At 39.0% G+C, this 24,602-nt stretch overlaps 4 protein-coding genes across 7 annotated transcripts in view; all 4 read right to left on the bottom strand.

Annotated features, from left to right (window-relative positions):
- Positions 1-4,574: 4,574 nt before the first annotated feature.
- On the bottom strand, positions 4,575-7,116 carry fbxo36b (F-box protein 36b). The gene is made up of 4 exons (XM_061043668.1): positions 6,870-7,116; positions 6,567-6,675; positions 5,633-5,805; positions 4,575-5,394 (listed from the first exon to the last, which is right to left on the bottom strand). Exons 1-4 carry the CDS (start codon positions 6,963-6,965, stop codon positions 4,870-4,872), a joined length of 903 nt encoding a protein of 300 aa, XP_060899651.1. The 5' UTR covers positions 6,966-7,116; the 3' UTR covers positions 4,575-4,869.
- Positions 7,117-7,448: 332 nt separating this feature from the next.
- Positions 7,449-17,149, bottom strand: agfg1b (ArfGAP with FG repeats 1b). Of its 4 annotated transcripts, XM_061044121.1 has the most exons (13): positions 16,854-16,992; positions 15,460-15,513; positions 14,295-14,388; positions 13,902-14,017; positions 13,240-13,372; positions 12,985-13,139; positions 12,708-12,823; positions 12,131-12,269; positions 10,847-10,926; positions 10,635-10,727; positions 9,639-9,797; positions 9,092-9,186; positions 7,449-8,955 (listed from the first exon to the last, which is right to left on the bottom strand). In XM_061044121.1, exons 3-13 carry the CDS (start codon positions 14,346-14,348, stop codon positions 8,896-8,898), a joined length of 1,200 nt encoding a protein of 399 aa, XP_060900104.1. In that variant the 5' UTR covers positions 14,349-14,388; positions 15,460-15,513; positions 16,854-16,992; the 3' UTR covers positions 7,449-8,895. The 4 variants fall into 4 exon arrangements, with proteins under 4 accessions (XP_060900104.1, XP_060900101.1, XP_060900102.1 ...); XM_061044118.1 differs by lacking the exon at positions 15,460-15,513 and having other exon boundaries at positions 16,854-17,149; XM_061044119.1 differs by lacking the exon at positions 15,460-15,513 and having other exon boundaries at positions 12,708-12,818; positions 12,983-13,139; positions 16,854-17,148.
- A 220-nt stretch (positions 17,150-17,369) lies between these two features.
- zgc:110269 (probable flap endonuclease 1 homolog) lies at positions 17,370-22,438 on the bottom strand. The gene is made up of 11 exons (XM_061044115.1): positions 22,157-22,438; positions 21,224-21,290; positions 20,549-20,651; positions 20,223-20,277; positions 20,024-20,085; positions 19,767-19,903; positions 19,110-19,170; positions 18,873-19,004; positions 18,643-18,791; positions 18,411-18,555; positions 17,370-18,318 (listed from the first exon to the last, which is right to left on the bottom strand). Exons 1-11 carry the CDS (start codon positions 22,236-22,238, stop codon positions 18,268-18,270), a joined length of 1,044 nt encoding a protein of 347 aa, XP_060900098.1. The 5' UTR covers positions 22,239-22,438; the 3' UTR covers positions 17,370-18,267.
- A 63-nt stretch (positions 22,439-22,501) lies between these two features.
- The window catches only part of LOC132978802 (mitochondrial fission factor homolog A-like), a 5,367-nt gene continuing 3,266 nt past the window's right edge, over positions 22,502-24,602 (bottom strand). Inside the window, exon 7 of the mRNA XM_061044116.1 lies at positions 22,502-24,032. Coding sequence (XP_060900099.1) covers positions 23,901-24,032 — 132 coding nt within the window. The 3' untranslated portion in view covers positions 22,502-23,900. The remainder of the gene's footprint in view (positions 24,033-24,602) is intronic.

Below are 24,602 nucleotides of genomic sequence, written 5' to 3'. Positions count from 1 at the left end.
ACCATGCATTTAATGGTGAGACACAGCAAGAGAAAATAAAAAAACAGCGGTAAATTCGCTTGAAAAAAAGGATACATTTGCAAAAACTATCACTATGTATTTGTGAGTCTTTTTATGAAAGTTGGGGAAATCTGTATCAACATGTGATTTCAGAGCATAAAGATTAAAGTTAAGTTGTAGCCTCATCGGAGTCTTGAGCAAAAGGCTATGTGAAATATTTTCAATGAAAGCTGGTAATATAGGCAACCATGATTCTGCAATATGGCAGAATATCTCCACATACTCATCTACTTCTCTTTCCTCCTCCCAGTCTCAAAGTAGCAGGAACTTTAGAGAGCTTACTCCTAATCTGTCTGCTTCGTTTTTGGCCTCTGCTCTTTCATAATTGACTCTCATCAGTGACCAACAAGTTAATACAATCAAATCTTCAAACTTTTCTGCTAAATTTAAAACATTTTTTTTAACATGTACATGTCTTGTTAAAGCTATAACTATGGATTGAACTGTGAGTAAATAATTAGTTGGATACAGAAGAGAAAGCCTACATAAAATTTGGCGTGATTATATAGTACAATTTCTTGAGTATTTAAATTTTCTTTTTTAAATAAAACAGGTTACTTTGAGTTGTTTTCTAAAGGACATACTGTATGTAGAGCTATATAAACTAAATATGGGTAGGTGGAGATATGAAGAATGTTTTTCAAACTAATGTACTATATTCGAGCAGATGTGTATTTCAGTGTCATGAATAAAGCAGTGAAATAATCTGAGTAATGAGAAATATTTAGATATTATTCAATTAAAGAAAATGTCAAAAAGACTAATGGTAGGATCTGGGCTTGTTCAGTCGATCTTGTGCTCACAGCTTTGTCATAATTATTTTAAATGCATTAGAAAATCGTATTAATTATTTTTAAGATGTATTTTTTCTTTTTTTACTTAACACATGTAATGTGCTATATACTGTTTAACATTGACGCTTACAAGAAGTTAGTAGTATATGCTACACTGTTCTTTTAACCAATAAGCAATTGTATGAAAAATGTTTAATAATTAAAAATATATATATACATATATATATATACATTATTATATATAATAATAATAATAATAGGTTTGAATTGAAGATGTTATCTGGTATGATATTGAAAACCACAAGGAGATAATAGTCCATGTTCTTACAGAAGGAAGAATCACTCGGTAACAGTGGGGCGATGCTTGTTAAAATCAGGAGTCAAAGACTCAGAGGATCAGATCAATGTAGCACTCGAGCTTCTTTTCACCAGGTGGTTTATAAAAAGCCTGAAGCGTATGACCTCTATCATGTGACAGGACCGAGATCACTCTGAGAATACACTTGATACCTTACAGAGTCTACACACAAGAAGAGAGCCACAAGGTTTTAGGTAGACACAGGTCATTCTTTAGATTTAGTTAAGAGGATATTTGTGTTTCATTGTTTAACAGTATTTGTACCCATGGTAAATTATGAATTACATTTTCTTATCTTTATTGCTTTTGCAGTGACCTTCAATACAGCTATGGCAATGTAGGCTAATTCAGTATGACAAACCTCAGACAATATTAGTTAATCCTTTCTCAAATGGTCTCAAGCTCTCAGTGCCCCGCAAAAGATCAAGAGCTTTGCTTGCTCAGAGAGACTGAGGCCTTCTAACTCATGAAGCCAGAGAATTAATCACACTGAGCCACTAGTGGTTGGATGTGTCCCAAAAGTGTTAAAACAAGAGATTATGGTTTTGATATATTATTTTTAAGAACGCTGCATGTCCCTGTTAAAACTATCTGCTGTAAATATCAAATATATCAAACGTCAGTCCTGTTGTAAATGGATCATAGTGTCAGTAAGAAGTTAAGCCTCCTGAGTGGATGAAAAGAGACTACAGGTTTCATCTTTCAGTAGGTCAGGGAAGACAGGGAGATGTAAGCTGAAAGCCAAGTGTATGGGTCTACTATATGTTGCATTCCTGCTGAGATGGATAACTTTAATCAAATGCAGTTTACAAACTGATACATATTTTTTAAATTTGTACATAAAAGCCTACCTCAAATGATGTCAAAACCCAGGGTTTACCAGCAGAGTGGTGACAAAGGAGATCAAGTTATTGAGAAAAATAGCAAAGATCAGAGAGAGAGAGAGAAAGAGATACACCATATGAGTGAAATTCCTACTTCTCTTCTCCACTCTGTTTAAGATGTTTGATATTTTCCTAAATAAGATATTTGCTCTTTGAGCGCCCTACTGCTTTACCCTTGGGAAGATTAGCCATGCCTAAAGAAGAAGGAAAGGTTAAGAAGAGCAGAGCGTTTTCATCCCATTCCCCACATGGTCTGCTTTGTGGTCTGACTCCATCCTCTTATGGGCTCTCTCAAGCTCTCAAGAGGCAGTGGTTGAAAATATTCCCAATGGAACAGTGAGGACATTTTAGGGAGCACCGACAAATAAAAGCCAACTAAAACATAAAAACAAGCTTATTTGTTAGCTGCACAAGGTGCATCTAGGTCTGTTCTTTCTTGGTCAGCATCGAAAGAAGTATAATTGGTATCTCAATGTTAAAGCAGGAAATGGGGAATAGAAATGACCATACTTATAAATAGGACAGCATGATGGTCGCCTTCATGCAAAAAAGTTCTGGGTTCCAACATGCCAGCAGTCTTGGGCCTTTAAACATTTTCCAACAGCACCGATTTTCTAAGGATTTAATTGCAAACCTATACAAGAAAGTTAAATTGGGGTCTATTATAGCTGGCAGGAGGTGTGAATGGTTGTTTGTCAGGCCTGTAATTTACTTGTGATAATGTGTGTACCTTGCCTATCTTTCAATATCAACTCTCTGAGGATAAGCAGAAAACCGAATGGATACTAGAAACTACAACATGAAGTGATACAATAAATAGATTCATGCCAACACTGCACATTAACACTGAATACCTATCCCCTGCTGCATACATACTGACTGTGGTTGGAGTTCAACACACTCACTTTGTGACAAAAAAAACTCAGAGCTGAGATGGTCAAAGGCATATAAGGAACCTCTACATTGTTGCATCTCATTTAAGGTGAATGCTGCCAAAGTGCAAGGAGCAAAGGCTAGCCCGGCCCACCAGGCTTCAGTGGACTTGGCAGCTTTTCAGCAGAGTTATACAAGAGTAGCAGCCAAGTGAGGAGTTCTTGGTTGGATGAAAAGCTCCTCTGGTTGCTTATTTTCATTAAAAGGAATATTGGCTGTTGTTTGCACCTTTAGAGCAGAGCAGGTCAGGTGCTGCTCAACCTAGTGACCTCACAGGAAGTCTGGTAGACTTTAACTCTCATTCTGTAGAGGGTTGATACACCCTGAGGACTGTGATTGGAGCAACTGGCCTTCCTGACCTGAAATGGGATGGCGAGTAGGTTTTTAGTGGAACAAAGGTCAGCGATTTACTTAGTAGATGTTTTATCAGCTCTGAGGTCATATGCTCTAGAATTGAGGACATGAGCTCATCATCAGATTACCATCTGGCTGTGAGTTGGATCAGATATCTGATAAGGCTCCTGCATAATACCCAAACATGTTGTGAGGGTTTTCCAAGAATACCTGATTCATGGCCCCTTCCATAATTATTTCAATCGTGACCCAAAACCTGCAGAGATCTGTGGTATCTATGGTGCTATAGCCTGCCACTCATATGTTGCAGAAGTATGTTTTCAAGCTGAGTAAGGATGGTATCCACACCTGATTGGTATCCAGAACTCCAGTTTCAGCAGGGTGGACCCAACAGGCCAGAATAGTCAGTAACCAAAGTAGTTAGTAATAGCAGATTTGAAAGCTTTGGTATAGCAAGAGGCAATTGAAAATTACTTCTGAATGTCGTTGGACTCAGTAATATTCATATGCCCTTAAGATACAAGAAAGACTTAGGATAACTTCTCAACCACAGATGACATACTATCAGAATCAGAAGTGAGCTGCCACTTTAAGTTGTTATAGTGCGGGCACTTTTTTTCTAAGAACCATGACCTGGTTAAAAAAAATGTTAAGATGATTGAATGGAACGTTGTTAAAAGGTCACACACAATAAGGCACACAAAATCCTGTCTCACAAATACAGATCAGAATTTCTTATCAATGAATCACCGTTTCCAAATAAATCTGCATCAAGATCAAGGTTACAAACGTCCCAGTTTGATACATATACAGTAGTAAATATGGATAGAATTTTTTCTTATAGATATAAGTTATAGGGTTAGATCTTAATATTGGCTACTTTTTCTTAATGACCTGCTCCTGATTCATAATGAATTACATGCTAAATCTATCAAAACAATAACTTATAATTTTCCCCACAGTAAAATACATAAATATAAGTTTCTTGAAGGCATTCAGATGAAGTAAAGTATCTTATGAAGCATTAATAAGCATTAACACCTACCTGACATTACTTACAATGTTCCTGTGCCCCCCCCCCCCCTCGTAAATCTCAAACTAAAGTGGCACATAGTTACAGAAGTTGTGTTTGAAATAACTTTGAGAATAATAAGCAACAAACAGCAGAACTATATTTAGTATATTTATTGTGTTATGTACATTAGATGTAAAACGTTAAACTTGTGTAGACCAAAACAATTATTACCGTGAACAAATATAACAACCTATAAGGTCCTCTTGCATTTTTAGTTTGTGTATTATTACACTTAGTCAGAAAGTTAATGGCACAGTAAAAACAGAAAGTAATAAAACCCAGATACTGTAGAGGATCAACAACTCAGAAACTATATGACACATATTGAGAAAAATGTATTTATCAAATTAAAGATGCAATTATTGTGATGGTCATTACACAGCTCATCTAAGGTTGAGGAATGTGTAACAGTCATTCACTCTGTGTCTTGTCTGGCTCTGCACTGCAGTCTACTCCTCCAATAATCAGTGCATCGTTTGGGCCCTGCATTTCCTCCACACACTTCTTGGTCTCCTTCAACAATTGGTCAGACAAGGGAAAGCTGAATTCAGAGCCAGCCTCAGGTTCAAGGCAAGGGTCAGGGTAAGGGTCAGCATCACAGCAAGAGCTGGTGTCAAAGCCAGTGCCAGTTTCGGAGCCAAGGCTTGGATCGGGGATAATACCAAGTTGAGAGTCCAGCTCAGGACCGGATATCTGTTCTTCCTCTGAGTTTTCATCAATAGATTCCTGAACCATTTTATTGCGGTCAGAGACCCTTTCCTCATGGTCCTCATAAGACTTCAGCCTCCTGCGGCTAAGCAATTTCTGCAGCTGCAGCTTGCTGGTGAAGAAGATGCTGAACCATCCCACCTCAGCTGCCAGAGAAGTTACCTCATCTGAAACGGTGTTGCAGTGTCGGCGCACTGCCTGCTCCCAAAACCCGTCTGACATACATAGCTGAAGGGCAGAGCAATGTAAACATTAGAGCTGATTTGTCACATCGAAATAATTTGCTTTCCAAAACAAAAAACATTTAGGTTTAAAAACTGATGATTTCTTATGGTGTATTCATGTAACAGACCAACAAAAGGCAAATTGTAAAATGCTTAAAACTAAATCATAAACTTAATGATTCATTTCCCTGGATACAATTTATGGATAGAAGCACTTTTTTTTGTCTGTCTCTAGAACTTACCTGCTTGAACCTGTGTGACGTCCGTCCAAGTTGACCCACATCCTCTAGTTGTAGATAATTTATTATCGACAGAAGTAAGGAGTCAGGCAGGCGCTCCAGATAATCAAAGTGGCCTTGGCACAGAGCTTTGGTGTACTGCAAAATTTGAGGACCGAAAACCATACTGACCTCACCTGGGAAGAAGCCGATCATTCAGTATGTTCTCACATAATATATACACATGCCTGCTATACAGAACTGATTATAGAACAATTAACATCTAAAGCACCGTATGATAAAAAAAAAATACATTTCTGTAGTGGTCTAGTGTTGCTTAAAATGGAAAGTATAAAAAGCCTAGGCTTATCAAAGCTTTATAGAAATAAACTTTGTCATTTTAAGCCTGATTGGTGAGTATTTCCAAAACATTTGAACATATTTCAGCACAGCTGACCAGATTGTTTGTCCTTTTTTAACAACAATTTGTCAAATAGACACTCCCCTCTGAAATGCTCTCTGTAGACTAACACTATGGAGGCACCACTTAAGATTAGAGGTTTTCTGAGTTATTTAGTGCAGAACTATGACTGGAAGGAGTGGTCCCTGTTTTTTGACCCCTCTCATATACCAACCAAAAGCCACGCAAACACATACATTTCAGTTAAAAGAAGTAGACCTAATTATAGTAGACATTTAAAAGTGACTCTCTTTCATTTTGAAGAAACACTGTATAAATTGTTATTGTATTAATTACACTTGTTGTTTTTCATATAGCATGACATGTCAAATATAAAATTAACATGAATCTCCCAGTTAAAAGTGGAGTGAAAAACGTATTATTGATCTTTTTCATGATATAGGCTAGGTGGACAAATCTGGGAAATCTAACTTTAAAAAAAGATGAATTTAACAATGTTTTCAGGTGTAGACAAAGTGTGAATTATTAAGTCTTTACTCTGTAACTGAGTGTCATCCAAGAAGTCCTGGTGAGACTCCTTCAGCTCCCCAGGTCTGGCGTGCCTGTCTGCACTTCTCAGGGATATCTTCCACCATCTCCAGATCACCTGAAAATCAGCATTAAATTACAATATGTTACTTTAAATGTTGTATTGTTGAAGTTCTTAGGCTACTAGCAAACGTTCAGTTTCAAATGGTAGTTTACAACGGTGAGACCATCATGAGCAACACCCTGTTTATGAAATGGCACACACAAAAACATCCGAATACTGACAGTTCTTATCAAATTACCGGTACTTACAACGGTGTTCGTGGCAGCAAAATAGTAAAAAGTTTTGTTTGGTGGTGAACCGCGTCCAGAGATTTCAAACAGCGGGTCTGTTAAGAGGGACGCCATGTCAAAGTTTCTGTGTTGTCATGGCAACAGCGCTCTCTTAACTGGAGAAGTCGTTACGGTCAAATAATAAGGAAAGAAGTTTAGCATTAAGCCTATTTTAGCCAAATGTAAATATTATGTATTCTAGGAAGGTTTGAGTAACACAATGTTGACTAAATATCGAGTTGGCTGTGAAATAATGGACATGGGGATACACAGTAAAATGTGTTCACTCATTTGCTTATAAATACACTTAGCTGAAACTAATGCACTGTAGGCCTTATCTCAATCTTCAGGTGGCTATGAGGCACTTCATTTGTAGGCTATTGGTGTTGAATCCGTAAGTTAAATTTTAAGGTTTAGTTTTGCACTTACCATGCTTAGTGATGCAACACAAGAGGGTGTTCCTAATATTTAACTGACACCTTTTTACATAAAATAGATTGAAATAATGTCAACAGAGACAACAACAAAAATTCCACAACTCATGAAAAAAAACGTGACTGTAGTTAAAAATCTTTTAATTTATTTATACATGTATTTATATATGTACACATTTACTTACCTATTCTTGTAAAGACAATAAACTGTTAGTCATTGGTGGCACATTGTAGACCCTAGTTCTTACGAGTCTATTAAAGTTATATTCCCCAAATTATTAACCTGTTATTTAAGCTGGTCTTCTTTTAAAGTAAACTGAAGGAACATCATTACTACTCCATATCTAAATTCTTCACTCCAAATGTTTTGTAATCAGAAGGCAGGGAAGAAAACAGATACCAATGGAGTGTGGTGAATACAAGATAACCAACATTTCTTAAATATTGTTTTCACAAGTAGTATATTTTTGCTTGGACAGGTACACCACCTGGCATTCCCTGTGAAGAGAACAGCAACAACCATGTGAAGAAATACCTCACGTTATTGAAACTCAATCTGAGTCACAGCCCTTGCCCTCCTTATTAGTCTTTTCTTTTTTCCATTACATTTTCAGAGAATATTGTTAAATATGAACTCTCTGACCAGAAGGAAACAGGTTACAGACAGTTGATCTAACAATTGCAATGTTTTTTTTTTAGGTAAAGTGGGTAAAGAGAATGTAAAAACAATTCTCTTAAAGCCTGCCATTGTTGTCCCTTTCCTCCAGTTGTGCTCTTAAAGACATGTCTTTACGTTTACCTTGTGAGCTGAAACATCTGACTTCACTGCTGGATTCATAGTCGAAGAGCTGGCCTGGATTCAAAACCCACATTCAGCTTGCACTCCTGGATATTTGCAATATCTATGAGAATGACTAATAGTTCAAGTGCCTGTTTCCCATCAATCTGTCTGTTACTCTTATTAGAAAAAAGGAAATGTTAGGTCTGCTGAATATAGGCAACCAGTATCTGGATGAGATATATTAGTATTGGACGTATCTCACCTTAGAGCCAGTAAGGAAGCAATTGTGCTGAAGTAACAAAAAAGTAATCCCTTTTAAAAATGAAATACCTGCATCATCATGGCTGCTTCACACCATAGATCATGGATTTGGATGGAACCCTGTTAAAATTCATAAAGTTTGTACCCTTACTTATATGGATACTTTGCAGTGGGTTATTCCCCACAAGGTGTGTGTATACTCACCCTTGTTAACTCAGTCCTTGTTATACATAACATATACTTAATTGTGATTACAAATTATGATATGCACAGAGCTTACAGTCATAAACAAAAAGTAAAAAGCATACATTGTATATAGTCCAAATAGTAAATTAGCCCCCATAACAGTCCCTTATTTGTCCATGACGTCCTTTGTACTCCTTCATAGTGTTGTAAACTCTTTTTATGAAAAACAAAACAAAAAAAATCACAAGTCTTCTTAAAAAAAATGTTCTGCCTCTAATTGCATGATGGGTGTGTTGAATATGTGCTGCATGCTGCCCTCTTGTGGCGATGACTGGGAGCTGTGCTACAGGAATGGGTTGGTGGAAGTACCCCCCGAAGGGAATGACCCTGCTGGGGCTCCCGCCTGAAGGAAAAAAAGGAGGTTGGCATTAAGTATTCCTTACTTAATAACTTAAAAATGTTTATTTTTTGAGAAATCAATAAGTTCAATTAATTTCTAAAACTGGTAAAGCTGATTAAAAAACACAAAGCATGCTCACCATGAAGGGGTTATTGGACATGCCAGGGCCAGCCATGGGTGGCCCAAAGGGCGTCATGGAGGGCTTGTTCTGGACGTAGACTGGAAATGCAGGGCCTAGCGTGTGATACAGGGAAAGGAATTGTGCAATTATTTAATTTTGTTGTAACTGTTACACTTATTTTGCACTGAACTACATATTGAGAGATTATTTTTAAACACATCTAGGGAAATTAAACTCTGAAGATGACAAAAGAGCCAAGCACCAGAGTTTCAGATTACATTCAGGTATGAACAGAGATTTTTCAGTGACTTGTTTTTTGTCCAAAACAGACCCTACACTTTTTAAATCCTATATACAACCTGTTATCACTGTTCAGTGCTACTGACAAGTCATGCTTCTGTATTGCTGCAGAAATACTGTAATGTTTCTTGTGCAGATGTTATATGTAGATCACGATTATTTACCACTTGTGCTAAGGGATGATTGTTTCCTACATCATGAAATGAACAGGTACCACACAGGTGGAGCAGGGTGAGAGGACAGAGGGATGTAGGAGGCCACTAACCATTGGACTGAGGGTTGTAGGCCGCAGGTTGAGAGTAAGGGATGGGGGCCTGGCCGGGGAATTGCTGCTGGAAGTTTCCGCTGAAACTGGTCGGGAGACAGTAGGAAGATGCATTCCCAAAGCCAGCGGGCATGCTCATAGAGCCAGTACCAAACGAAGCTACAAGACACACACACACACAACACAAGGAGGAGTAATTCTACATACTTTGGCAAAACAAAAAAAACTATTGTGCAATGTAACTGGGTCACATCAAAGTAACATAAATGCCTGTGCAAAAGAATCTGTGTTATCTAAAGCTGGGCGTACACTGTGCGATTTCAGGCCGATTTAGACCAGAATTTTGAGTCGTAGGACTTGGCTGGCCGAATTTCAGCCTGAACGCATATCGTCAGTTGTGCAGTGTACACTGAGGCAGGAGTTGATCACAGCCTGATCGGTTGCTCCCGACCAGTCGGATTAATTTCTGGTTTGAGTGATATTTTGGTTGTACGACAGCACACAATCCCACAGTTTGAGCAGAGCGACGAGCTGATTCCCCGACTCCGGGACTTTCCCCCCCGATTATACCAGCACAAACTAACTAGCTCCTGAAATCCCCATGGCAACAGCAGGCATGCCTGTTAAATCTGTCTTCCCCTACAATCATAAAATGAACTGTATCTGCGGACCTCCAGCTGACAGATCATATTTGTTATGATGTAGCTGCTCGTCAGCTTGTGTTTTTCTGTGATGCAGATCATGTGAGTGAAAGAGAGAGAGAGAGTTTTTGCTGGCGAGTGTAGGATCTTTGAGCCATGCATATGAGATTACTGAATTCAACCATCATCTGTGGGAGTTTTCTTTTGACAATTGTAAATGCTCTGTCGTGATTTAAACTCGTACTCGTTAGCGCTGGCCGGGCGTTGTAAACAGTTCAGTCGTACAATGAGAGCTGACATTCCACCACAATTTTTTTTACAATCGTACAGTGTATGCCGGGTGTAATGCACACACCTGCAGCTGGAGCTCTGCCATTGGTCTGGAAAGGGTTGGTAGCCATTTCCGGGGCAACAGCTGCAGCAACGAAGGGGTTTGTTGATGGGACAGCTGGATGAAAAAGGAGTAAGTTGCAAAATGAGTCTTCAAGTGTGGTGTAAAAAATGTACCATGCTGAAAATCTCATTTGGATATGTATGCATCAATGAAGTAGTAATCACTTATACCACCTCCAAAACCAGGCTGAATGCTGGGTAACACAGGAGGATTCTGGGCCGGCGATGAACCAAGTACTGGTCCAAATATGTTCCTGTGAAAAAAGAAACATATTTTTAACACATGACTATGCATGTTGCCGTTAACCCGGTACACTATTAACCAGAGTGTAAAACGTTAAGTTTAATTCATAGTCAATGCTCTGCTACACCAGGTTAATCAATTATAATGAAATTGTTCTCAATTCTATCTAATTTCTACTTTAACTTCAAACAACAATAATTGTATGAGCCATATTCATGTTTTTGGGTCAAGCTGTAAATCATTTTCACTATTGTGCCACTGGGTGTCGCTGTCCTATTGTTTAAGTTACAGGTATATATGTACATCACTTGTCAAGGTAGGGAGGTGTTTGACCCCGGAAGGGCTTATGGTTTTTGACCGCTGAGGCGGCAGGCGGCATGGAGAAACCGCAGCTGTATTGTTTGTTTGTTTGTTTTGTTCAAATGAATGGAAACTAATGGACGCTGTATTCACTTCGCATGGTGCTGCAATAAACGGATTGTATTATGCTGCAAACCAAAGACACGACTGCAGAAATCTTATTGATCAACAAACAGCAAACGGTATCGTATTGACCTACATACGACATTACAGCGCGTCAGCCAGGTCACTCCTGGGAGTCAAAGCACATCGGCAGCTTTAGTATTAGACTAAGCTTCTATAATAATAATAAACTGGATTTTGTCATGGCACATGTAAAATTAGAATAATTAAAATGGATTAATAAAAATAAGCATGTAAGAACAGTTAATAATGTTTTAGTTTATTACCTACGTTAGGAAAACTTCCCTAGAGGATGAATAGCCAATTCTAGTGTTATATTTATAAAAATGCTTTTAATACTATTATTTTGTACTTTATTATTGATCCCTGTGTTATTAATGTATTGATAATCGTGAAACCAAGATTTTTTCTCAGACTATAATCATACCAACAAAATCCAGAATTGTTTCAGCCTACACATAAAGGTGATTCATTGAGAAGTATAAGACATTTAATGATACGGTTGGTGGGCTGACTTCATTTTAACAACAAAGTAATATAGTCACCATCAGTACTGCATCATTTCTACACATTGCATACAAGATCAATCCAATTCATGAAGTATCCTTACTTTCTAAAGTTATTACTTTGCTCTGTGTGTGTGTGTGTGTGTGTGTGTGTGTGTGTGTGTGTGTGTGTGTGTGTGTGTGTGTGTGTGTGTGTGTGTGTGTGTGTGTCTGCCAGTCTCTCACCCTTGTACATTGCCACTTGAAGAGACAGTCGAGCTGAGTTCATTATCAAGCTCAGCCAGAGCAGCATAGCGATCGCAGCTTCCTTTGTGGGTTTGGTTTGGGACGGCACTAGACATTGATGGAATTGGCACACCTCCACCTATGAAAATGATTTTAAAAACTGACACTCATATTTTCAAAAAAAATAAAACTAAATTAGTCTATTCGATGCTTAGTATGTGGTAACATTTTCATAGTGTGAGTTTGAAGACTGAATGTCCACTGGGGGTCTCCCTTCTCAGCATGTCTTATACATCTTTGTAAAATTAATATCAAATTGATGGGATGCAAAAGTGTTTCCCCAAAATGGGTAACTACTTAGCAGTTCACTGCACTGAGAAAAGTTTAAGAATAGATGTGCTATGCATCAGCAGTAATGATGACCAGCATATCATTTGAGCATTTTACTGACTGAACTCATAATGGGCTTCCCCAGTGGACACAGTGGGCATGAAACAGATACTAAATATTCTCAGGTGAGGGTGGGTGTTTGTGGATAGCATGGACACAGACAATGGTGGGAGGGGGGGGGGGGTACCTGATGAAAAAGACTTTGAGGGGGGTGACGTGCTCAGATGGGATGGAATTGTGGTGTTTCCAAATGCCTCAAAATTGGCAAAGTTGGTATCTGAATTACCCTGAGGTGCTGCTGCCATACACAAGGAAAATCAACACAGACAATGAAAGTGGAAAAATTAACAATGGCAGGGAAATGAGATGGTGACAAATCAAAGACTTTATACTGCTATCTACATTAATCTGTATTAGTCTGAATTTGAATGAATGGCCCTTGAGAGAGCTTTTTTTTTTTACCCGACTGGCTTGGAAAATGTGCAAAATTGGCAAAGTTGGTAGAGCTGGAGGTTTGAGTGGGCAGAGCAGCAAAGATGTCTCCTCCCAGGTCAGAGAGCAAGTCAAACTTCTTCTCCAGAGCAGCTGAGTGAGCTTGGGAACGACCAAGCCCTGGAGACTGGGCAAAAACAAAGGGGGTTAGGGATTTTGTGAACCAGAGTCAAAAATACAACACAGATTGCTATCTAATGGGCAAATAATGTCTCAGTGTTTGATACCTGGCGCAGTGGGGTCTTGTTAAGCTGCAGGGTCTTGAGGGGTTGGACTTCAGGGGTACTACCAGTGCTGCTGGCTGAGGAGCCAGACACAGAGGCCTGAACATTTACCCTTGCCTGGTCTGGAGGAACATACCTGGGATTTCAGGGAAGAACATTAACAAAAATGTAGATACAAAGTAAAGAAAATCAACAGTGTTTATGATTTGATCAGGACACTGTTTAAACATCTTAAATTATTGTTTGACAGTTATGCTCTTCCTTCTACTTACACTGCAGTAAAAGCAGAAAGTGACACGTAGTCATCCTAGACAATGAAGTCCTACCGATGAAGAGCATGCTATCAAACTAAAACATGTGGTTAACCAAATCCCTAACTGCAAATGTTTTCTGGCAGATGTGGCACTCCATTGTGAGCTCTCTTCTCCATTGCATCACACTTTATAGAAACAAGCAAGCATTACTGAATGAACTGCAGACGTTTACCACTTCGAATAATTATTTACTGACATCACAAATACAATTTTTAAAGCAGTATGCATGGAAGTTTAAAATAAATCATTCAGCCATTTATACATTTATAAATGTGTACCAGCAGAGTAAAAAAAATGCAATGTCAATAGTACTGAATGGTAGCACAAAAAATAATCATGTGTTTATGTTACCATCTTTTCTTTTCATATTTTTCTTGAAGGAACTCTTTTACTTTCTGTGGTTCTCGGAAATCTGGAACAACTGATGTCCTGTCGTCATAGAGGCCCAGCCAGATGTGTTTACAGACCTACAGGGGGCAGAGGAATGAGGAGAGTGGGAGGTACGGAAGGGATTTAGGTGGGGGGTGTTGTGTTGCAAAGCCAGAGAGGTGAGAGAAAAGTAAAGGGCAGGGGGGAGGGGATGACGAGAAAAGGGAGGAAAAGAAGTGGGGAGAAAGGAATGCCAATAAAGTTGACTAAGCAGGGTTCAGAAAAATGCCAAGATGCTACTTCTGAATTGGAAACAGATACTCATGACTATTAGAAGAATGAGAAATATTGTGCAAGTCAAAGAGTCTATCATACCTCATTGCTGTGTTTCTGTAAGAACTCGATTTCCTGATGTGTGAATGTGGTCATAGAGATGGACTTCACTCTGTGCGGGGGATTCAGTCCTCGTCTGTGGGTGGAGGAGGTATAAGTTAGCTTAAGAACAAGCGTCGCAGGTCCCAACCCAGTGCTGTTCATGTGACATGAAACATGCAAACAAAAACCCCAATCACAGATGCAGTGATACATTGAATCTCAGACTGATCAGCTGCATGACTATTTTATGTTTGGGTCATGGAAATGGAAACTGAGAGCAATGTGAATATTTTACAGACACATCCGTGACACAAACCAATACAACTGCAGAGGTAAGTATTTACTGCTGATATTGACTTGACTGTTTTGTCAAAATCTTAAGAAATGTTATTTTGAATTCTTCAAATACCTGACATTAAAATGAAACAAATTGACCATAAATTTGATTTTTGAGGAAACATTATCTGTTTGGCACTGACGCAGATTCCTTTGAACAATAACAGTATTTATATTGTTAGCAACAACTCTAAACTCTCTTAGCATTGTTCATTGCTGTAGAAAACATTAAAGCACACTAATGTTTGCCACCCTAGTTATCTTAATCAATTAATCTTTATTTGTATAGCGCCTATTCATAACAAATGTTATCTCAAGACACTTTACAAAAGAGCAGATAAAAGACCTTACTCGTTGCTATATTATCTACAAAGACCCCCGATGTTAATCCATCATGAGCAATAATCAAACAATAACGTGAGATCATGGGACGTGATGTCTTTTTGTTCACAAAGACATTTGCAGATCAAAATCTATGTAGAAAATCAGTTCAATGAATGGTCACATTTTATTCTATTCAACTAAAACAGCAGCAGGTAACATAAGCTAACGTAACGTTAGCTTGCCAACTAAACATAAGATGACGTGAAAAAACGCTAGCTGATGTTATGTGGCAAATTCATTAGTGGGGTAGCTCAACGGTCTTTTCCTCAGTCAGAAGTCAAAATGTTATCAGTGTGTTGAGCTTGTCATTTATTTAATCATGTGACTGTAGGCATTAGCTTGTTGGCTGGCATTAGCCAATTGTTAAACAGCAATGAATACTCGCACTTCATCACAAATAGATACTATGATAAGTAGCAAACAGGTGACCAACTTTATTTCTTACTCTCTGATGGCTCATCTGGTGCTTTCCTCTAAGTTCCCTCTGAAGTTATTGATACTAGAGGGGAAAGGGGGTTATGACACAATTAACTGGCAACTAAATGAAATGTACCCTGAATAATAAATGTATTCATTTTTTTACATTTTGGGTAATGTGAGAAAACATCTCAACAATAAACATATGATATGTTTTAATATGGAAATGTTACATATTATTATGCCTTTGTATCATGATGAATGAGCTCAAAATTATTTGATGTGAATCCACAGAAAAAAGAATCTGTACAACTTGATCAACAGACATTAGGAAGACAAACCCCTTCATTATGATTGCCTGACTCTGTGCAGTTTCAGACAAACATTCACAATCAAACCATAACTGGGCCTACCAACTTTTATTTTTACTTCAAGTCACCAATGCCCCAAATTGTAATCCCTGGTGTCTTGATGACTGTTACACATCATTAAGATAAAACAGCTTTACAAACACACTTGAGAGAACATTACTTATTTAATTATAAAGACATTAGGTCATACATACTTCAATGTTTAACATGTGAGGGTCTGTCCTGGAGCACAGACTAGAGACCCTGTATTCAATATGTTGCTCTATCTTTTGAGGGTAACTAGCAGATGAGCCTAAGACAAAACCACAAAAAAAAAGCATAATCCAATAATAACTGGGAAAGTTCTTAACATAAGGGATGTATTGTGATTTCGTAAGGATTATGGTTTCTCTGTTACAAGAAGAGGTTTCATCAGACAGCAGCTGAGGACGACCCACTGCCCCACTTGGTCTTTCATCTACCTCCCCAAGCTGAGACCTGAGACCCGCCCTGCTCCTGCTTATCTAGTGTTTACGTGTGTGTGTGTTAAGGTGTGTTAAGGTGTGTGTGTGTGTGTGTGTGTGTGTGTGTGTGTGTGTGTGTGTGTGTGTGTGTGTGTGTGTGTGTGTGTGTGTGTGTGTGTGTGTGTGACATGCCTTGTCGGAGGTCTAGCTAAAGTTCAACTAGAGGAGGTTCAAGCTGCTCAAATATTTGACCATTATGTATTTGTGCTAACCTTGACCACACAAGCAGCAAGCCCCCTGAGACCCCCCCTCACGCTCATTCTGAATGTATATTTTACACAACATTATTACAGGTTAATAATGCTGTAAACAAAACAAAGTGGCGACAGTGCCCGACCCAACCCATCGGTGTAGTATAGTCATTACCTGTCCTGACTTTAAAGGCTAGCTGAGAAGCTAACGGTACCGCCAAGTTAGCGGTGTACCGCACAGACCTGTGCCCGGTAGCGGTGTCTTCCCCCCCCCCCCCCCCCCCCCCTCCCCCCTCCCCCGCCCTGTAAACTCTGACCTCACTACAAATAATAATTTAGCCCCAAGAGTGAACTCACAAGATGCCGGAGCAGGTGGTACAGACGAAGGAGCCCACTGTCATGTTGACATAGGTCGGGCCGCGCTGGTCGCAGTCAAAGCATTTCCTATTCGCGGGTGAGCTAGTCATTTCCCGGAGAATCTTCAGATGAGTCTCCTCCTGCTTTCGCTTGGCACTGGTCGCCATGGTGGAGAAGAGCGGGATGGTATCACCGGGGGGGGGGGAGAAGCTCGGTAAGGGGACCCGGGGCAGGGCGGGTATCTTCGGGGCAGACTCGTTGCGTGCCACTGGCAGACACCTTGTTGAGAGGTCTGTCTGGTAGACTGGGTAGACTGACAAATAACTTCTTCTACACGGAGAAAGTGAGAAACAGACCGGCTTTCACAAGAACAGGCGCCACCTGTTGGCTTGGAAGGATGCCCCGTACTCTCGATTTAACTATAAACACTGTACATGCAAAGCTTAGTTTTAAACCATTCATTTGAAACACTGTATATGAACCAAATCTCACATAAGAAAAGAACATAACACAAAAAAACTTACATATTGATTTATTTAAAAAGGGCCCAAAGCTTGACATATATAATCAAATTATAAAACATACAATGTAGTCTTGTATAAAATGTATTCACAAGTAATTAAACAAGTCTTCATATGGAATATAAAGATCTCAATACCTCTTTTAAACATGATCCCATTTCCGTAAATGTTTTAAAATTCAAGTCTTATGTCCACACTTTGGCATCCTTAACACAACAGGTGCTCATTGAATATCTAGTGATGAGACATCCCCCTGTCTCCAGTTTTGGCTGGGGGGGGGGTAGGCCTCCGCGACAGTGACCACACTGTTCTCATTCATTGCCGTTCAAGGCCTGATCTGCTTTTCTTGGTGGCTATGAAGGACACTGCTGGATACACTGAAGAACTGCTCAGTGAACTGCATTGTTGTTGTTTTTTTTAGGTTATTGTACTGTCAGTGGGGGAAGTGCACCCTTGCAGAGACAAAAAAAAAAAAAGAAAAGAAAGGTCAGCATATTACAAGGTGCCTGGTTTGGCTTGTTACAGAAGTGGTTTCTAAAAGGCAGCTGGAAAAGCGCAGTCCTCTGTCGTTTACAAAAAAAAAAAACATGACTCAACATGTTAAGTTGCTGCCTCTGAATTTTTGTAGATTATAATCATGTCATAACATTAAATCTTACTGAGTGGAATACCATTATTTCCTGACTTGGATGAAAAAGCCATCTAGACTTTCATGTGGGCATGAAGCAGCATAGCTTGTTAAAAAAACAAATCCCATGGCAGAAGATCAAAATCACAGAAATGTCTGTCAATGTTTTAATCATTTTTTGGAGATCTCTTGACAGGAGGACAGAGTTGAATCATCTCTTTCTGATTCTGACTGTGGAGGCAGCGTGTGGCAGGTGTTGGTGGATTTATTCTGTCTTTGGTCTCTTTCTGTTACTGCTTAAAGAGTCTGCAGCTTCCTGTGGAAGAAATGAAAGAGCAAACACATTGACTCTCTCATTTGAAAGTGTATTTATTCTTAAAAGGTTCCATCGAATCCTGTAATACTCACCTGACTCCTTTTTCTGGTTACTCTGAAGAAATCCTCGATGCGTGTCTGCTTGCTGCGTCCTGCTTTCTCCTCCTTCTCCCTCTCCACCCGATTACTGTCACGCATCTGACGAAATGTCTCCATTCGGCGACGGACCCTTTCCTCCCTTAATAAAGAAACAGCAACATTAATACAGATCTAATGTGAGAGCACTGAAAGATGGGCTTAAGAATTTAAAGCAAAGTGTACATACTTAACAAGCGCGTTGTGACAAAGGAACCCAACCAGTGCTTCTTCATCTGGCTCAGTCCAGGTGAGTTCAGGTGAGTTCATGGTTTGAGGTTCTTTCAAGAAGATTTCACGCGCTTCTTTGTACTTCCATGAAATTGGCACAGGATGGGTCTGAAGAGCAGCAATTGGAAGTGTCATAAAAGATTTGCATTTTTAGAATTGCACAAAGACGACTGGTTGTACATTAAGTACCTTTTTGTTGACATGTGAAACCACTTCCTCAATGGTACGATGCTTCTGGATCAGTGTCAGAGCTCTCTTAGGACCCAGACCTGCTATCTTCCCACAGTAGTCACAGCCCAACAAGATACACAGGTCGACAAACTGGTGAAGAAAAAATGCGAGGGAATTCTGAGATCTTATTTGCATAGAGTGTTTCTGTATGTTTAATTTGGTTTAAAGGCGTCTTAAAGCAAGTTTTAGTCTTACCTCTTTGTGACTAATTTGGAGTTTCTCTAACAGCTTGGTTAAAGAATATTCAATAATTTCACTGTGAGGGAGAGGAAGAACACAGATTACCATTAGATCAGTTAAGAAACCTTGAAACTCACTATTGGTTGCATCTGATCAAGAAAACAAGGTGACTTCTCTGCTAGGCAGATGTTTGTTTTATAAAAGCAGCTATCTGAGGTCTTAGCTTCCATCTTTGCAGATACCTGACAGTTTTTTCTGACTACTCGATTACTTTGTGTGCCACTTTTAGAATGAATGTTGAACTTTAGAAATGTAAATATTGAGTCACTTTTACCTTACAGTACAAAAATGGAATATATCATATCACCACTGAAAACAATAATTATCATTAAGAGCTAACCCCTTTTGGCATAGTGGCTAGTGAGTGACCTGATTTTTTTACTTGCAAAAGCAAAACTTTTTCTGCATTTGAAAGGCAGCAGGTTTTATGTTCACTCCCTGACAAGCCAGCAGGAACAATTTGAATTTGAATGTATTTATTAACTAGGGACAAGTCAATTTAATATAGTTTCAATACAGAGCAGGAAACTGAATTTATATTACACAAAGACTTCAAAATATAAGAATACTGGTAGAATTCCTTCAGTAATACATGAAATGCACAGCTCTCACCTGTTTTTCTTGGCGTTAAGCTGGCGAATGAGAGTTTTGGCCCCAAATGGCAGCGTGTCCATGTCCTCTGACGCAACAGCATCCACAATTCCCTCTCTCACCAGCTGGGCGCACAGTGCTTCAGCATCCCCTGGAGCCTAATGGACAAGACACAGAGGAGGAACAAAAAGTGTGATTGAAATGAATTAAGAGAAGGAGGGAAGGAAGGTGGAGAACCTGAGATCATTTTAAACAACTTGGTGCATTTTATGTCTTACCTGGACGACAGGTACACCCAGAATCTTCAGGAGGTGGACACAGTCTTTTGTCTGAGACGACGCTGCATGGAGCACAAAGGAGGTTCACATTAGAAGACCTGACAGTTAGGTTAAGACCCTATTGAATACCTCAAGAATTTTAAGAGTTGTATAACATGTGAAAACCTCTGCTATTAGTGATCAGTCTGTGTAGATGTACCTGTGCCATTAAGGTTGGCTGACCTCCAACCAGCTGCTTCAGCTCGCTTCTCAAGCTGCAGGAAGAAACACAAGCTTCATAAGCATTAGCACACATTTTGTACCACACTACAAATGTGTGCTGTTAAGTTCAAAGTTCAAATCACACTGATTAATAAATCTCTCTGTATCTTCCCTGTAAGAATTGTTGTTAAAATGTAATTTGTAACAACTATGAGACTATTTCTACCACCTATTAGTCTCTCTCTGACCTGTGACTGTCCTGCAGACCTCAGATGTTTACTGTCAAACTGAGTCAGAAGATTAAGACTCAAAGGCGTTACTTACAACCGCTCTCTTTTCCCCAGGAGGCTTTCCGTCAACCACAAACACAGGCTTTATGTCATGTTCCAGGAAGGTGAGCGTGCGAAAAAAGAGACCTGTCAGAGGGCTACAGAGGAGAAATAAAGGATATTTCATAGAAATGTATTGACCAAACGTATAACCATGTGCATCATAAAAAACACAAAAGTAATCTTCAAATTGTTTCGAGGACTGTCTGATATTGTATCATTCTACTAGATAGCTGTAGTTTGTAGTGATTCTGTGTTGGGTTGCATTATTTTAGGGCTTTACTAATATTTTTTCATCTTTAGTTATGTTGTTTGATTAAGTAGTGATTAAGAGTTAAGCTGTAAATAATTAGAATGATGTCATAAGATGGGATCAGCTCCAGCCCCCCGCGACCCTGAACGGGTTAAGCAGTATGGATAATTGATGGGAGGACGGATGTCATAAGATAAACAGCTGAAGCAGTAGTGTGAGTATTTTAAATAAAGTTATAGAAAGGCCATCACATAGGCCTGCCTTCCTTCTTTCAGCTGTTACTAGTTTTCAGTACACTGAGGTGTCAATGTATTTATAATTCACTAGTTAGAGAAAAACAAAGTTATGGTGAAAAAAAGATCTACAGTTGCTTTCCTTTGGTGGGACAGACTGGTCATCAATCATCAAAGAGCTCACCTTAGTGAAGGCGTCACTGCTCTGAACTGGTTCACCACAATAGAAGTATCCAGTGCAATCACTTTTCCTGTGGAGAGTAACACCCCGTCATCTCATCTATCTTCAGCACCACACAAAAGGCAATTCCCAGTAAGACATAAATGGTAGTGTATCACAGCTACTCAGCCATGAGATAGAAAATCAAAAAACAGATTACATATACTAAAGTACAGTACTTAAATATACTCTATGTATGAGGTACTGTTTATTTCCATTTAACAGTTACATAAACTTTAAAGATTTATTTCACTATGCTTTTAGTGGAATTATTTAACAATTTAATCCTGCTCTGTGAAAATGACTTGACTTTAAAAGATTTGAACTCTTAATGAAAAATGCATCTGCAGATTGCAGTAATATAGTCCCATTAAAACATTATAAGGTTCATTGAAGCCTCAAGACAGTTTGAAAGACCAAACAAAAGGGACTTTCTTTAGCTTTATATCATCTCATACAGTATACATATTTAATAGGTTACTTTGGCACACAATGTTACATGAACAAATCGTTTGTGACTTCTTTTGGCATAATTGTAATCTTTGAGTGGATAACTATTTAAATAAACTGCAGTAGAAAAAACAGCAAAAGCAGCAAAAAGGGTTGATTAGGTTACATGTTTTAAAAATACAATCACGACTGTCAGAAACAGGATGAACACAATGACAAGTAGTTCAGAGCATTATTTGTATAAACGATGTAATCTGATGTGATGACGTCATATGTTGACATTTTTTTTAGCAGCTTTTTATGAATGATATAATGTGACAGGTTCCTTGTTAGGGTGGTTGAGGTGTTATGCTAACATTAGCACGTAGCAATAGCAGTTTAACAATAGGCTACACAGTCCAATCGTGACAGAAAGCAAAGACCCAGGTGTGAGAGCAGAATAGTTACCGGTGTAGTCACTTATATCCTTGTGAGAAATAGAACCTGGAGCATCCGAGCGGATCAAATCTGCCAGCTTGGTGATCCCCATTATACTGTCAGCACATTTGTTTCTCGGTTCATAAATAGCTTTAGCATCCGTCAATAAGAAAAGGAGGGGGGGAGAAGCAAAGGTTTGAACTATTAAAACTTCACTGCCTCTTGTTGAAGATCTCAGGTGGAACAAACAGACTGAACCAGCTCTTGTATTGAAGGCTGTCGAGCTTCAATCACAGGCAGCAACAACTTCCTGTTTTTGCACACAGGCTGATGAAGCAGCAGGGGTCAGCATTGCACACAGAGAGGACTCTGAAGGAATTTAACATCCATTATTTATTACAGCAAAATATAATCAAACTATGAGTGTATTCACATTTTACAAACAAAGTAAAATTCATACCGTAAAACCCCAAAGTGATAGGTACAGTGCTTAACAGGGAGAAAAATGGTCACAGCAACACGTTGTTGTTATAGTAATAAATTAACCCTTATATAATACATACCGATTTCATCACTGAAAAATAATGACATCAACATTTCATATACGTAGTCATGTTTTACATATAATCATAAACACAGTAGCTCTTAGATTTATATCACATTATATGATGATTAGAACCACATAGTCCATGCCTGTAGACTTGTGGGTAACTTGTGAAAAAAACACAAGTGGTCACTTTTCTAGGAGAAAAAACAAAACAAGCTCCGACTACAAACATCATGGGAGAACAATATCACTTTACACCAAAATACTCCGAGCACCCTATCCTTTGTTTGTCACCGCTTCATCTAGTTTATAATGGAAATCTTAAACATGGCTGCCAGAGAGACGTAAAAAAATAAAAATAATAATAATAATAATAATAACGCATTTAAAAGGACAGACTACAAACATTTTAACACTTTGTTATTTAAGTGCTGTACGTAAATGTTTTGGAGTATTGCAGAACTTAAAGGACATCAAGGGTAAGTGTTATGGCATCTCTAGAGTAATTCATGTTACTTTGACACTTCAAGAATGGAACTTTTTGACAAAACTTACAAACCTGAATTTCAAACCGACAAGATAAATTCCGCTCCGAGGTTTGGTCCTGTGACTACAGCTCCAGCGCTGAACTCGGTTCCCAAAACACTTTGGCCTGAAGTAAATCCTTGTCTACCCTTGCAATACATTTATATTTAGTTTTGAATGTTGTTTTGGCATAACATTATTCTTTTGCGGTGTCTACTGATTAATGCCAGGTTTGCGAGATCCTTTACAACTTGAACGTGGCCCCCATATTCTAAATCATCTGTTTAGTTTGTCCTTAACTCAAGTGAACATCTGCAGCAGTGCTCTCATTATGCTTTGTCTTGCCAGGTAAACAGATAAATCGTTAAATGTAAGACTTGCTAACTTTAACATTATCTCTTGCCCTGGTGGTTCTGTAAGATGTGAGTGCTAGCTAATGTGACATAAAGCAACAATGGGTGGAAACACCAAACACCATTATATAACTGGTTTTGTAAACAATGGCTGTTTCACTGCTTCTGGTCTTATTTGGACAGCACCAAGCTTTTTATCCTAAATTAAATTTGCTTGAAAGTCGAGGATATAAGCAATTGTCCTTTAGTTTCCAGTCTCATTTTCATTTTTAGATGTAAATTCTGTATTTCTTTGAACAAGGACTTGCTTTGGCTTCCAGTGTTTTGGTAGACTTCGTCTTGTCCCACGTTAGCGTCTGAACCAGATCCAGGTGTTAATAAGCCAGAATGCCACAGTGGCAGAATACAGGATCACCTCTCGTTTGGAGCGTTCTTTGTTTTCTTCTTCCAGCAGCTGCAGACGCCGGTTCAGCTTGACTATCTGGAAGACGACATGAACACATAACATTTCTTCTACACTTTAAAACACTACTTGTGCCATGCATGGGTAGCATCTGTATAATTACATACAGAGGATTACCCATGTCAAGCACTACAGCAGCAACATTTGAACAATACTGTGAGCTTCAGGGCGCGGTCACACTGGCACGCTTCACCCTCAAAGTGCTGTTCATTTAACTAGTATGAATGCTCCATTCCGTGTTTTAGCACGGTACACTTCTTTGGCCCTGGCACAGTTGGAAGAGGTGTGATTCGGCACAGTTCAGTTCATGCACAAACAACAGCACGAAACGTGGACAGCCTTCCATTATCAAGAAATCCAGGAGTGTTATGGCTTTATCTGGCCAAAATGACTCATAATAAACCACAAAGTAGCACACCTTGTTCTCTGTGTTGTTCTCCGATGTGCAGACGTAGACTCAACCTTGCATCCTGTTTTTTTTTTTGGGTTTGTTTTGGGTCCGTCTGTCTTGTAAACTGAGCAGGCTTCATGATCACATAAAGCCATGCATGTGTTTATTGCAATGTTATGTACAATAGGTAACCGTGC

The sequence above is a fragment of the Labrus mixtus genome, chromosome 8 (assembly GCF_963584025.1).
Source record: "Labrus mixtus chromosome 8, fLabMix1.1, whole genome shotgun sequence".
NCBI classification, from domain to species: Eukaryota; Metazoa; Chordata; class Actinopteri; order Labriformes; family Labridae; genus Labrus; species Labrus mixtus.
The sequence above is the reverse complement of the archived record's forward strand: the minus strand, read 5'-3'. Positions and strand labels throughout refer to the sequence as shown.

What these genes read in the sequence shown, in the direction of transcription:
- fbxo36b (XM_061043668.1), bottom strand. Translation starts at nt 6,965, where the DNA reads ATGGCGTCCCTCTTAACAGACCCGCTGTTTGAAATCTCTGGACGCGGT. An exon ending in GGATGACACTCAGTTACAGA is followed by an intron (nt 5,806 to 6,566) that starts GTAAAGACTTAA and finishes GCTTCTTCCCAG; the next exon opens with GTGAGGTCAGTATGGTTTTC. An exon ending in CGTCACACAGGTTCAAGCAG is followed by an intron (nt 5,395 to 5,632) that starts GTAAGTTCTAGA and finishes TCTGCCCTTCAG; the next exon opens with CTATGTATGTCAGACGGGTT.
- agfg1b (XM_061044118.1), bottom strand. Translation starts at nt 17,020, where the DNA reads ATGGCGACCAGTGCCAAGCGAAAGCAGGAGGAGACTCATCTGAAGATT. An exon ending in AAATATGAAAAGAAAAGATG is followed by an intron (nt 13,373 to 13,901) that starts GTAACATAAACA and finishes CTGAAATCCCAG; the next exon opens with GTATGTTCCTCCAGACCAGG. An exon ending in GCACATTTTCCAAGCCAGTC is followed by an intron (nt 12,824 to 12,984) that starts GGGTAAAAAAAA and finishes TTCCTTGTGTAT; the next exon opens with GGCAGCAGCACCTCAGGGTA.
- zgc:110269 (XM_061044115.1), bottom strand. Translation starts at nt 22,238, where the DNA reads ATGGGGATCACCAAGCTGGCAGATTTGATCCGCTCGGATGCTCCAGGT. An exon ending in GCAGTGACGCCTTCACTAAG is followed by an intron (nt 20,652 to 21,223) that starts GTGAGCTCTTTG and finishes TCTCCTCTGTAG; the next exon opens with CCCTCTGACAGGTCTCTTTT. An exon ending in TGGGTGTACCTGTCGTCCAG is followed by an intron (nt 19,904 to 20,023) that starts GTAAGACATAAA and finishes CTTGTCCATTAG; the next exon opens with GCTCCAGGGGATGCTGAAGC.